This window comes from Carcharodon carcharias, chromosome 10 (genome assembly GCF_017639515.1).
Source record: "Carcharodon carcharias isolate sCarCar2 chromosome 10, sCarCar2.pri, whole genome shotgun sequence".
NCBI classification, from domain to species: domain Eukaryota; kingdom Metazoa; phylum Chordata; class Chondrichthyes; order Lamniformes; family Lamnidae; genus Carcharodon; species Carcharodon carcharias.
In genome coordinates this window covers 136,788,610-136,802,407 of record NC_054476.1, presented here as the reverse complement: position 1 = coordinate 136,802,407, position 13,798 = coordinate 136,788,610, and the positions used below count along the sequence as shown (strand labels likewise).

Below are 13,798 nucleotides of genomic sequence, written 5' to 3'. Positions count from 1 at the left end.
GCGCACAGTTTCCAGTTAGTGTGAACAACACCTACATCCTCAGTCGGTCACAGATCCCTGGAGTCTTCCAGGGTCCACAGGGTTGTCTCCTCGGGGACAAGGGCTACCTGCAGAGGTTGTGGCTGATGACACCTGTGCAGCAGCCTCAGACTGCAGCAGAGCGAAGGTGTAAGGAAGCCCATTCCGCAACTCACAACTTGATGGAGCAAACCACCAGGATGCTGAAAATGAGGTTCCAGTGCCTGGACCGGTCTGGTGAAGCCCTGTAATACAGTCCGCAGAGGGTGTCAAGCATCATTGTCATCTGCTGCAGCCTTTACAATCTAGCATTGCAAGGGGGAGACGAGCTGGCTGAGGTGGAGATGGAGGAGCTGTGGTTCAAGAAGGCAGCTCACCATCTTCTCAAGGGCAATTAGGGTTGGACAATAAAAGTGCTGCCCCAGCCAGCAAAAAGAAAATTAAGTAACGCCTTTGTCTTTGTTGAATTTTACTTGCAAAATTTTTCTCCTTGTGCCCTTTCACCCCCTTTCTGTGAAATTTCTGTATTTTCTCTACTCTTCAGGATCAGCTGTAGCTCAGTGGCAGACCTCTCAGCCCTGAGTTAGACCATTTGGATTCTACTCCCACTGCAGAACCTTGAACACGTGATCCAGGCTGTTGTTCCTGTACAAGTTGAATGAGAAGTTAAACCAAGGCCCAACTTGCCCTCTGAGGTGAACATAAAAGATCCCATGGCAGAACTTAAAGACGAGCCACGGAGATTACCTGGTGTCCTAGCCAGTATTTATCTATCAACCAATGTCATTAAAATACATCATCTGGTTACTTTTCTTAGTGCTGTGTGTGGGATCTTGCTGTGCACAAGTTGGTTGCACTTCAAAAATACTCCATTGATTGTGAAGTACTTTGAAATGGCCTGAGAACAAGAGAAGTTGTATAGATTGCACATTATTTCTTTCCGCTATCATAAATTATGGTGGTGTATTGTGGGACGAGTTTGAAACTAGAGTCAGTAGTGGAGGCTCTCACATCAGGATTATTTATATCTTTAGTTTTTCTAGGTTGAAGAAATGCTTCCTTCACTATCTGAGAGTTCCTTCAACTGGTGGTTTTCCTTACATTATAGACTGTTTCTTTGGGAAGGATTTTACAGCCTTTCCCACCCAGCTGAACTCAATGGAGATTTAAATGGCTCACTGCATTTCCTGGGGTTAGACATGCCCGCGATGGGGCAGCAAAATCCTGGCCCTAGTCTGCTGCTAGTTCTTCTTGGTGATGGAGGTTATGTTCAGCCACCTTGTAACTCGTTTGCTACACCCCTCCCCCACATTGAACCTCAGTGGGTTGTGGAGGGGACAGTTAATGCCAGGTCTGAACATTAAAGACCTTTAATAGCTCCACAATCAGAACAACCTCCGGTTCTGTGAATCTGGCCTTCCCATTCCTGCGTGAGAGGGTTGTCATTTTCCATCGACTTCGATAGCATTATTCCTGCCTGGGTTTGGGAATTTCACCAAGTGCTTCTTTAAGGGTTAACGGTGATAATTGTAGTTGTGTCATATTCAGTACTTGTGCTGACTTGGTAAGTGGAGCATCGAAATCGTCTTCCTGCTTGTTTTTTTAAAACCATCCCATTTACAGACTCTTCCCTTGGGGAACATTGAGTGGTGGAAGGATTTGCAGTCACGAGAGGCTGTGATGGGAATTCTCCATACCATAACCATCTTCAAACCAGCCCCTTGGCTCAATAGAAGGGTTTCATGGGTTCCCACAAGTCATATATCGAAAGGAGGCCAATCAAACCCACCCGAGGCAGGAATCTGCAGTGAAGAGAGAGGGGCCAAGCAGAAACACTGTCATCCATTTCATTGGGAGTGTATATGGAGGGTCTTAGGGCCGATGGTCAAAGGCAAAAGGTAAGAATAGTTTGATTGTGAGGTGGTGGGGGGAGCACGGATTGGGAGAGCTCCATTCATAGGGTGGAATCATCCCAGATTTATACTAAGTGAGGTAGCAGGCAGGAAAAAGGGCGTTTTACCCACCGGCCGCAATGGTGGCTTTTTGTACTGTATCATCCCATTTCTGCCTCATTAGTTATGCAGCCACAGGCAACACGCCGTCTCACTGGCGAGTGGCCTCCAATTTGCCCACCACGCCGTTACCTTGCTGCTTCCTCACGCAGGGCGCCATATTTAAACTGCAGCCACGTGCACACTTCTCAATGTTTGCAGCCCAGGAGGGCACCAGTGAAGTCACGGCCCATAAAGCCAAGAAAGTGAAGCCCCCCGATTCAGGTACGCATCCCTTGGACACCTCTTGGACACCGCGCAGGCCTGCCACAATGTCCTCTACCCGCACTCTGGCCTCAGGAGGGCCATCAGTCTCATCACTCCATCTTGGGAGGCGATGGTGGAGGCAGTCAGTGCCAATGCTGCACACAAGAGGTCGGCCATCCAGTGCAGAAAATGGATGAATGATCTCATCCGTGCTGCCAGGGGTAAGTCAACCATCTCATCACTCAAAACTCACACACTCACAAGCCCATCAAACATTCACTGGCATCTCACTTACTGCCAGCTCAAGGGATATCACCACTCATTCTCATACATGTACTCTCACATGTCCATCTGCCTCATCACCTCTGGAGACTGCCTCCTTGGCCCTCACCCTCTTGAGGCCACTTGCACAGACCAACATGTGCCCCCACACATACGTTGGGATACCCTCCTTCCCCAGTACAGCCCTTGCCCTGCAGCCTCTTCCCTTGCCTGAGGCCAATTCTTCCCCTTCCCAAGAAAGTCCTCGCCCTTACGGCTGGACTGGTAGGTAAAGACCTGCCCATGAACCCCCCTAAAAGTGATGTGTAGGTGGTGCTGCCTGCCAAGCCTGGTGTTAATGAGCGCGAGTGCTGCCCAAAGTAATGTAGGCAAACAAACCACAAAGCCCTGAGCAAAGTGCAGTTCGCCAGGTGCACGTCGCTATGTACAGTGTGAAACAAGTCGGCGTGATCCAGATGATCCAGTGTGGGGGGATAATTCCGCTGAGCGGGACGATAATCTCATAATTAGATGCAAATGTATTAAAATGACGTTCCCGACGTCTGGTGGCGAGAAACGCAGCCCGCCATTGACGGGCAGAGCGGACGATTGCAAACTGGTCTCACAATGGGGTAAAGCCGATTTTTGGCCTTCTCACCATATTGCCGGGTCACACCTGCCATGATGCCTGACACCAACGGGGCAGAAAATTCCAGCTAGAGTAACAACCGTTAAATTGCACCTACCCTATGAGTCGCTTATACTCCCGGCAGCATTATTGTGACTTCTCACTCGCCTGTCCTTTCCCATTGTATCTTTCATTTCATTTATTTTCTTTCTCCTGTCGGTGTTCCTGTCATTCTGCTAGCTACTTGTAGACAAGGGGACAAATCTGTTCCCAATGATCAGTTTTCCATCAATGTTTTCTCCCTTTGGTTCCTATATTCAGTGTGACTGAGATTGGCACCTGTGGCAAATCAGATAATTCTGTGCATCACCCTGCTCATTTAAAATGAATATATATCATATTATGTGCATTTTGTATATCTCATTTGTAATGGCTGCATAACTCCTTCAGTCTCTGGTATTGAAGTTACAGACTCTGAACCTGGATTCAGATTCCCCTGTTGAAGTCTACGCTGACAACAATCCCTGGTCTGCTCCTTTCAAATCATTCACTGATTTACTCCTCACTAAACTTCAAAATATCTATTACCCCAGAGAAAACTTTGATAGTGATTGGCTCATTGCTTGAGCTGAATACACAGCCAATCTCAATCTTATCAGGTGTAATCAGCAGCTTAATAACAAGTTGGATTTTACAATAAGTTTATGAATGTGTGCTACAATGATAGAACTCTCTTATTTCAATATTCTTGTCCTCCATTTCCATTATAGACTATTCCAGTGGGTCTCACCCATTACCAGAAATATATTGGATGCAGTAATTCTGAATTGAAAAATGCCCTAGAATTATAATGAGGCATCATTGAAATGGAGTCTTCAGCAATCCTGCTGAATTCCGGGAGAGGCGAAGAGCCAATGATAAGAATCATGGGAACTTCCTGAAGGTGATTTTACCATGAGAACAAAATGGGGGCTGATTTTCATGGGCTGGGCCCAGTGGGAACATGCTGGTCACAGGTGACAGTGCAGATCTTTGCATCCCATTCCCGTTCCCAGTATGCCTGTCAATATTGTCGTTTGGGACTTTCACATTGGTGACCCATAATTTGCCAATCAATCTTTCTGCTAAATTTTCTTGGTTGTGTGCATTCTATTTATTTTAATGAGCAGTACCTATAAATTCTTTTGGGCAGCAGCGCACTCACAGGCTGTGCTTTTCTGACCCAATCATGGTGGGACCCGCTGCAGGAGATTCGGCGGCCCAGCCATTGACTTTCGATGGGACCGGACAATCCCAGCGGCGAGCTGGGCTGGAAAATCCCGCCACAGTATCTAACATAGAACGGCCTGTGAGCAGCCTGTGGAGTACTTTCCAGGTGACTGTGTGCCCACACACATCCACAACTTAGGGGGATCACTAGTGCCAACCTCTAGGATCGCCCTGGTGCCTCCAAGAATTACTGACTCATCTCCAGGGCACTGCTGTGAACAATCTGAGAGAAAAATCATCAGGATGTAAAAGGACAAAAGCAAAATGCTGCAGATGTTGGAAATCTGAAATAAACATAGAAAATGCTGGAAATCCTCAGAAAGTTTGGCAGCATCTGCGGAGAGAGAAACAGAGTTAACACGTTTCAGATTGTGAACATTTTCTGGGGGGTAAAAAGCGTTGTGTGCAGTTTTTAAATTTTCTTCGATCATTTTGGCTTATTAAATACATTTTTAAAAATTGGAGATGTGATAAAGGCTGTTTGACTGATGTTGAGAAACATCCAGTCAGTTCACAGAGGAATGGGGTGAGCTGCATTAACGGACCAATTGATAGACCAATGTTGGAGGTGGGGCATTGGGAGATGGGAGGTCAAACAATGAAACCTCCAGGAATAGATCAAACAGAGTTAGGTACACTGGACCCAGGCAACTATCTGTTTTAAGGGAGTATCTTTTTGCACATTGTAATCAGGGTCCTGTGATGCACTTGGATCGATGCAATTTTGAGATACCAATAGGCGGAGGAGATGCACAAACTCAGACTATTGCTACCAGACTTAGAGATGCCTGGCTAGTGTTTCTTAAAGGGATGGCTGATGGTAGCTCAGATAGTGTTAAATATAAATTTGTTACAGCGACTTCAGGAGGGTGAACGCATGATGCCTGCCCAGCTCCCCACTTTCATTCATTTCTCAAGCTGGGCACCGCAGGCAGGGCACCAGATTCTTCTTTTGGCTTCATTCTTTTATTCTCAGCGCACTGTCCTTGCGCCCTCTGTAAAATCTGGGGTAGATTGTTAACATTCTGTTTAGGTGCTGCATTGTGGCTGGCCTGTTGTAGTAATTGCCCAATTATCATTGCAATTGAAAGAAGAGAGATTAAAATCAGGCAGTTTCTATATTCTCAATACCAGTTTTATACCTGAACAGCAAATTGGCAATCTACCCCGAGCAACAACAACAACGTATATTTATAAAGTGCCTTTAACTTAATGAAATGTTGCAAAGCACTTCAGAGGAGCATTATAACACAAAGTATGACATCGAACCACATAAGGAGATACTAGGCCAGATGACCAAAAGCTTGGCAAGGAGGTAGGTTTTAAGAGTTGTCTCAATGGAGAAAAGTGAGGTAGGGAGGCAGAGTGGTGGAGGGAGGGAATTCCAGAGCTAGGGACCTAGGCAACTGAAGGCACGGCCACCAATGGTAGAGAACTTATGATTGGGAATTATGTTTGAGGGTCTCACTGGGTGCCAAGCTGGTTGGCTCTGGCAATATGGGTGGGGATCAGGGTTTGAGATGCCACGGAGGGGCAGAGTACCGGGGGTTGGGGGGGTAACACCTTTGGTGGGGCCTTCCAATGGACTCACAGTGCCTGTTAAGTAGTGACTGCCATCATGCCCACCAGCCTGCGCCGGGAAATCTGCTGTGCTGGCCATTTGGTATGGATCTCTCCTGGCATCGGTTAAATCCCAGCAGTGGCTGAATGAGGTATGAGAATGCACAAGAGGCCAGAATTGGAGGAGTGCAGGTATCTCAGAGGGTTGTGGGGCTGGAGGAGATTACACAGAAATGGAGTGGTAAGACCATGGAGGGATTTGAAAACAAGGATGAGAATTGCAAAATCATGGTATTGCTTAACCAGGTGCCAATGCAGCTCAGCAAACACAGGCAGGTCTTCCTGCACATTGAAGCATGGACAGAAGAGTTTTGGATGGCTTGAAGTTTGCAGAGGGTAGTATGTAGGAGACCAGCCAGAGGTGCATTGGAATGGTCAATCTGGAGGTAACTAAGGCATGGATGAGGGTTTCAACAGCAGATGAGCCCACTTAAGGGTCTCATCCTGCCACCTCTTAAATCCCAGTAATGGCAGAATGAGGCCCTTCTTTATTTGTATGGCTAGGCATAGAGCAACAACTATAATTTTACACCAAGGTGGCCAAGCCAGGATATTACATCAGGAGTCATGGCATCACTGTAATACCTCCTTCATACTTAGGAGTAGGGCATTGAGTCATCATATATTCCATGGTCTGTTCTGGATGACCACAGTCGCACATAGGAGAGTTTTTAATTTTCCATTTGTACATCAAGTATCTGCATCTGCCATGGTTTGTACAGAAACGATTTAGTGATGCCCATGAGCTTCCTGAGAGGCTGAAACCAGGGATCTTCTGTGTCGGGCCTTTTCACAATGACTTCTTGTGAAGACCATTAATTTTTCTAAGCTCCTTCAGGTTGAAATCACATTGCCTGATGTTGTGTGCATGGGTCCAAAAGGGCTGATGGAGGTGAGGGACGTTGGTGACGTCGTGGTGGATGATGAAGCGTTTGTTTTCCTAGATTTGCTGAGCTTCACGGAGGGTCACTGCATTGTAGCAGATTGTAGCAGGTGGGTGGGGGTGGGGGGAGGTGCCGGGGGGGGGGGGGTGGGGGTGATGTGTGCCAGCATGGTAGCCAGGATATGGCATTGACTTGAAGGTTCCAGTGATGCATCTCATTACAGTGCACAGTCAAACATCAACCAGTCCCTTAAGTGGGCTCAACTGCTGCTGAAACCCTCATCCATGCCTTCGTTACCTTGAGATCTGAATATTCCAACGCCCTCCTGGCTGATCTCCGCATACTCTGTAAACTTCAGGCCATCCCAAACTCTGCTGCCCATGTCACAACGTGCAGCAAGTTCCCAGTGGAACTGCCGATACTGGAGCTCTGTTGGCCTCAGAGCCAGGATTCCCTGTCCAATCAGCTGCAGGACAGCTATTCTCCATCTGAGCAAGTTTTCCTTCCACCTTTTAGCTGGGGCAGGGGGTTGGGGGTGGGGTCTGCGGACATGGTGCCCTGTAAAATACAGCTCTTTGAGGTGTTTGTGCTGGTGGGAGGTGTAGAGGAAAATGCTGTCTCAGGAACATCTCTTCCTGCCGAGAAAGCTAGTGATGACTGGGCTACTGCTTCCTGTTCCCCCTGTGCTACTGGGCCCTATGGGAAACACAAGGAGGCGGTGATGAGAACCTGGGCAAATCAGCAGGGGTCTCAGGGTAACCAACACCCACAGGGGACAGAGGTTGTATAGCCACAGCCCACAGTGCACAGGAGTGACCTGCATGCCCTTCACCAGAAGATTGGAGCTATCACAACCTCCTGTCTCACCATTGTCCATGAGCTGATGTGATGGCACCTTCACCATCTCCAGTGCTGCCTCCTCCATAGTTCTCTGGATGTGGAGATTAGACAGAAAATGTTAAGCACGCTTTTGTGTCTCCAGGCACCTGATCTGCAGCCCGTGTTTCAGCTCGTCTACCTGCAGTCAGTACATCAAGGTGTGCGCTCTGCTCGGGCACACCACTACCAGTCCAAGGTACCTCACTGGAATTATGCACTCTTATCTCCTACAGGATGGATAGAGAAGGATTAATGAGCAGCCTGCCCTCCCTCACCCAGTCCAGCATGACATTGACATGAGATGTTGTGCTTGTCCCAATTGAGCCCCGTATGTGAGGGTCACTGACTTTTGCAGTACTGCAACTAGACACTTGCTGTGACAATGTAACGGAGAACCATGGGCACTCAGTCTGCTCAGCTCATATACATGCTGCAGTCTAAAGAGTTAGAGGCCTGACTCCCGGTGTCATTTGCCACTCACCTTCCCAGGCCTTAGTGAATCATTCAAGCGCTTTTTGCACCCACATCCACCGAATGACCCCCCTGGCGGCTGGCCTATGTGGCCACCTCCATTCATGCCCTTTTGACCTGGCTTGGAGGAGTTCTTCTTCCAGACTGAGAAAACAGCACACCTCTCAGAGACAGGGCCTGTCAATCCCTCAAGGGAGGCATCAAGAAAACATAGGACTGCCTGGGCACTCCTGTCCAGGCCAGCATTAGCCTTCTGAACCTGACCCTGCTACACCATTCCCCCAGGCAATGGCAAGCTCAGTCATCTGTCGTTTACAATTGCCCTCCATCACAAGGTCCTGCCCCCAAGCTGCTCCTGGTGTCACTAATTGGGCACCATAGTTGTTTCTGAGCCAAAGTGCCTTAAAAAGTCATGTTGTGTCACTGATGTTGATGCAGCAATGGGGTCAGGACCTGGAAATGATCCAGGATTAAAAATCCAATCCAAGGTGTCTGATGGATAAAAATGTATGAATTTGGAGCCAAAGGCCACCCAGCCCTTGGAGCCTGCTCTGCCATTCAATAAGATGCCTGTTTTTTAGACCTCCTCTCCGCTTTAACCCCCACCCCCCCTCAATCCCTAAATCTCTCGATTCACCTCAGTACACAAAAATTCATCAATCTCATTTTTCATCCACATCCCCTGGGGTAGAGAATTCCAACGGTTCACAACGTGTATCTTTATTAATACATATTATTGATGGCAAGTATTCTCGTTAAGGAGCCAAACATACCATTTTCACAGTACTGAGGGGCTGTCATTTATTGCTGCACTTCTTACTGGGTACAAATTGATTTATTAGTTCCAAAGTCCCTTTTGATAAAAAGCAAAAGTAAATAACAGGAAGAGCCTAGGATGTTAAAAAAAAACTCATAAACCACTTGGCCGCTGAAGTCTGGGCTGCTCTCCATTATTTACATAAAAGTTATTATTTAAAAGGCGTCTATTGTTCCTGTTTTAATTCCCAGAGATGTTTTGTGACCAATCACAGTTCCTTCACCTACCCAGTGGCGCCGCCCAAGCCTAGATGAAAGCAGCAGGGTTTGGGCTGCACATGGTGACTCTCAGTGAGGGTTCGGTCTGATGAGGCTAGCCGGGGCTGTGAGTGTGAGAGTGAGCGAGAGAGATACAGACATTTACAAAGGGAGCTGTCCATTAGCCGGCAACAGAGTCTCTCCCCGGGCGCACACACACACACACACACAGCACTCGCAGCCGGGTCACTGGCTCGCCACTAACTTTTGGTCCAAGCCTCCTGGAGTTTGGTCGTAACTCGATATGGCAAAGCGCAGCTCCTTGTTCCTGCGGATCATTGAAGGGAAGAAATTACCAGCCAAAGACCTGTGAGTATGAGGCAGTCTGTGAATGTGCTTGTCTTCCGGCAGCCTGAGCCGTTGTGCAGAGCTTCGTCCACAAAGTGAGGGTTTAACAATTGTATTCCGAGCCGGGTTGGGATTTAATTGTAGAACTGTTCTCCAGTCTTTAAACAGAGAGGGAAAAGCTGCTGCTCTTCTCTCTCAGGAAGACAGGTGGAAGGAAATTCTGTGAAGTTAATTAGACAGAATTTAGGATTTATTCCAGGCTTAACTTGGTTTGTTAAATCACTCCAAGATGTAGTTCGGGTTTATCGATCTGCTTGGAATGAGTTTGATAAATGAAGCTGGGTTTAGGTTTCGGGTTTGAGGGGGATGCAGTGAGTATCGCTGTCTTGCTGCTCGCCCTGTCCCCATTCAGGAGCCCCAGCGGCTGGTGCTTGTGTTTGTTGGGGATGGAGGTGTACCCGGGGCCCGGTCACGAATGGGTTGATTGGGAGAAGCCTCCATCCATCCATCCATCCATCCACACGGCCCTCTTCACTCTGGATCTCGCTGAATATTCTCCTGTTATCAGAGACAGGACTGTCCAAGGGGCTTTATGCCGCGGTCACCTTCAATGTGCCCTTGCTCCTGGACGGAGCTGTGTTCCTGTTTGTGTTTAAAAATTCATTCCTGACCATCCTCACCGGGATACCGTGTGCACACCAGCCCCGGGCCAAAATGTACAACAAAGCTGCAATCGTCTCCGTTTATCCATTCAAAACTTCGGATTCTCATACCTGCACCTTGAGGCCGGTCCGTCCTCCCCCTTCCTTTCATTGACTTGTTCCCCATTCTTCTTTATTTAATTATTTATCTCACCCTTCCTCTCCCCCCTTTTCTCCTTTTTTCTCTTCCTTTCACTCTCCTCTTTTCTCTCTCCCCTTTTTCTTTCTCCCTTTTTTCATACTCTCTCCCCTTTTCTCTCTCCCCTTTTCTCCCCCTTTTCTCTCTCTCGCCTTTCTCTCTGTTCTCTCTTTCCCCTTTTCTTTCTCTTTCCCCCTTTCTCTTTCTCTCTTTCCCCTTTTCTCTTTCTCTCTCTCTTTCCCCTTCTCTCTCTCTCTTTCCCCTTTTCTCTCTCCCCTTTTCTCTCTCTCCCCTTTTCCCTCCCACTCTCCCTCTCCCCTTTTCTCTCCCTCTCCCCTTTTCTCTCGCTCTCTCTCTGACCTTTTCTCCTCTCTTTCCTCTTTCTCTCTCTTTCCCCTTTTTGCACTCCCCTTTTCTCTCTCTCTCCCCTTTTCTCTCCCTCTCCCCTTTTCTCTTTCTCTCTCTCTCTCCCCCTTTTTTCTCCCTCTCTCCCCCGTTTTTCTCCCTCTCTCCCCTGTTTTTCTCCCTCTCTCTCCGTTTTTCTCCCTCGCTCCCCGTTTTTCTCTCTCCCTGTTTTTCTCCCTCCCTCTCCATTTTTCTCTCTCTCCCTCTCTCTCTCCCTCTCCCTTTTCTCTCTCTCTCTTTCTCCCCATTTCTCTCTCTCTCTTTCTTCCCATTTCTCTCTCTCTCTTTCTCCCCATTTCTCTCTCTCTCTTTCTCCCCATTTCTCTCTCTCTCTCTTTCTCCCCATTTCTCTCTCTCTTTCTCCCCATTTCTCTCTCTCTCTCTCTCTTTCTCCCCATTTCTCTCTCTCTCTCTTGCTCCCCATTTCTCTCTCTCTCTCTCTCCCCTTTACACTGCATTCTCTTCCTCTTGCTCTCCCTTTCTCTCTGTCCCTTCCCTTTTTCTCTCTTTGCACTTGACAGGAGCTTTATCTAAATCAAAGCTTGGTCAAAGGGTTAAGTTTTAGGCAGTATCTTAAAGGAGGCAGATAGAGAATTGGCATAGATGTTCCTTCAAGGGCACCACTAGTATATCAAACATACGTGTGGTCCATTCAAATAAAAAGATGCCAAAGTAAGCAGCAAAACTAAATCACAATGTTTTCATCAGTATCTGACACTATTCCCTGTGGTGCCCACTGCACTCGGATGCAGAGGGCTTATTTTTCTTTTCGCTGCCTTATTTCAGGTTGGTAGGTGGAGCCCTTAAAACAGTGGATTCCATCAGGTTCTGTCATAACTCCAGCAGGACAGCAGCTGAAAATGGCTACTTCTGCTGTTTCTCTGGAGGACTGTGCAGAATCTCTGAAATATTTCACTCTGGTACAGGGGAGCGTTTTGGCCTAGCAACTGTTGTACCATCTGCAAAAAAAATAGCCACGCCGTGACTATCCTCATAATCTCCAACTGCATTGCATTCGAGCATCCCCATCATCCAACAATGTGCTGGAGACTTTAACCAATGGTGTAGCCGAGTAACTGTTCAATTGTAAATGAAACAGGGAGTTCCAATGGACCATTTTCCATTCATTCCCCTTTTATGGAATAGCGATGAATCAAAATTTTTTTAACTTAAATTAAATTACTTTGAATTAACGTCCCACTCCAGAGGCGTGGGCACAACATTTAGCCTGACAGTTCAGTGCAGCACAGTGCATTGTCAGAAGTACCATCTTTTGGTTGAGATATTAAATTTGAGGCCATATCTGCCCACTCAGGCAGATGTAAATGATCCTATGCACCATTTGAAGAACAGGCAAATTCTCTGTGGTGTCTCAGCAATGCTTAAATCTGAACTGTTTATCAATTAAACAGATTATCTGTTATTGCTGTTAGTGGGACCTTTGCTGTGTATAAATAGGTTGCCACATTACCTACATTACAACAGTGACTACATTTTAAAAGTACTTCATTGGGTCCAAAACTCTTTGAGATGTCCTTAGGTAGTGAGAGGTGCTATATAAATGCAAGTCTTGCTTTCTTTCACTTCATATTCACTCCCATGCAACCTGTTTAATGCTCATGCTCCAACTAAATTTAACTTAAATAATAAATAGCACGAATTGGAATGCAGTTTGACTGTTTTGATCTGTCTTTGGAGGGAGTGTGAAGAAGGACAACTAAGCAAGGCACCTGTGCCTTCAGGAGAGACATCTCATCCATGAGGGGTGCTCACATTGGAAAAGGGGCTGGAAGATCTTAAAAGGGAATCGATACACTATGATGTTCAATATTTATTCAAGCTTTGGGCCAAGGGGCATGAGTTCAAACTAAGTTGAGGCAAGATAACTACACTGTTAGCATCGAAAACTTATAGCACAGAAAGAGTCCATTTGGCCTGTTGTTCTGTGCTTACTGGAGGACAGTTGTACAGGTTAATCCCACTTTCCAGCTATTGGCCTCGGTAGCTCTATGGATTGTGGCACTTCAAGTGCAGATTCAAATAATTTTTAAGTGCAATGTGGGTTTCTGCCTCTATTACCCTCTTGAGCAGTGAGTTCCTGAACTCCATCAGCCTCCAAGTGAAAAAAATTCTCCTCAGCTCTTCTTTAATCCCTCTGTCAATTACTTTAAATCTGTGCTCCCCTGTTCCAAAAAAAAAACACCCCAATCCATCCAATCTTTCCTCATAGCTAAAATTGTCTATTCCTGGCAACAGCTTTGTAAATCTCCTTTGCACCCTCTCCAGCACGATCGTACATTTATTATAATATGGTGACCAGAACTCTACACACTATTATGGCTGTGGTCTAACAAGTGTTTTATACAGTTCTACTTTTACATTCTGTCCCATGACTAGTAAAAGCAAGCTTCTGGTATGTCTACTTAAGCACCTTATCTACCTGGCCAGCTTTCTTCAGGGGTCTGTGGACATACACTCCAAGGTCCCTCTGTTTCTCTATTCCTCTCAGTATCCTACCATTTATTGTGTATTCCCTTAATTTGTTTGTCCTCTCCAAGTGCATTACCTCACATTCCTCAAGATTGAATTCCATTTGCCATTTTTCTGTTCACCTGACCAGTCCATTGATATCTTCCTGCAGTCGACAGCTTTCTTCCTCACTATCAACCACATGACCAATTTTTGCATCATCTGCAAACTTCTTCATCATGCCCACTATATTTAAGTCTAAATCATTGATAGATACCTTGAAAAGCAGGACATCTAGTACTGCATCCCAAAAAACTCCAGTGGAAACAGCCTTCCAGTCATGACCATTGACCTTTGTTTCTAGCCGCTGAACCAATTTTGGGTCCAACTTACCACTTGCCCTGGTACCCACAGGCTTTTACTTTTCTGACCAG

General features: G+C 46.7%; 1 protein-coding gene across 1 annotated transcript in view; it reads left to right on the top strand.

The window, feature by feature from the left end:
• Positions 1-9,366: 9,366 nt before the first annotated feature.
• The window catches only part of rasa4 (RAS p21 protein activator 4), a 338,871-nt gene continuing 334,439 nt past the window's right edge, over positions 9,367-13,798 (top strand). Inside the window, exon 1 of the mRNA XM_041198466.1 lies at positions 9,367-9,671. Coding sequence (XP_041054400.1) covers positions 9,607-9,671 — 65 coding nt within the window. The 5' untranslated portion in view covers positions 9,367-9,606. The remainder of the gene's footprint in view (positions 9,672-13,798) is intronic.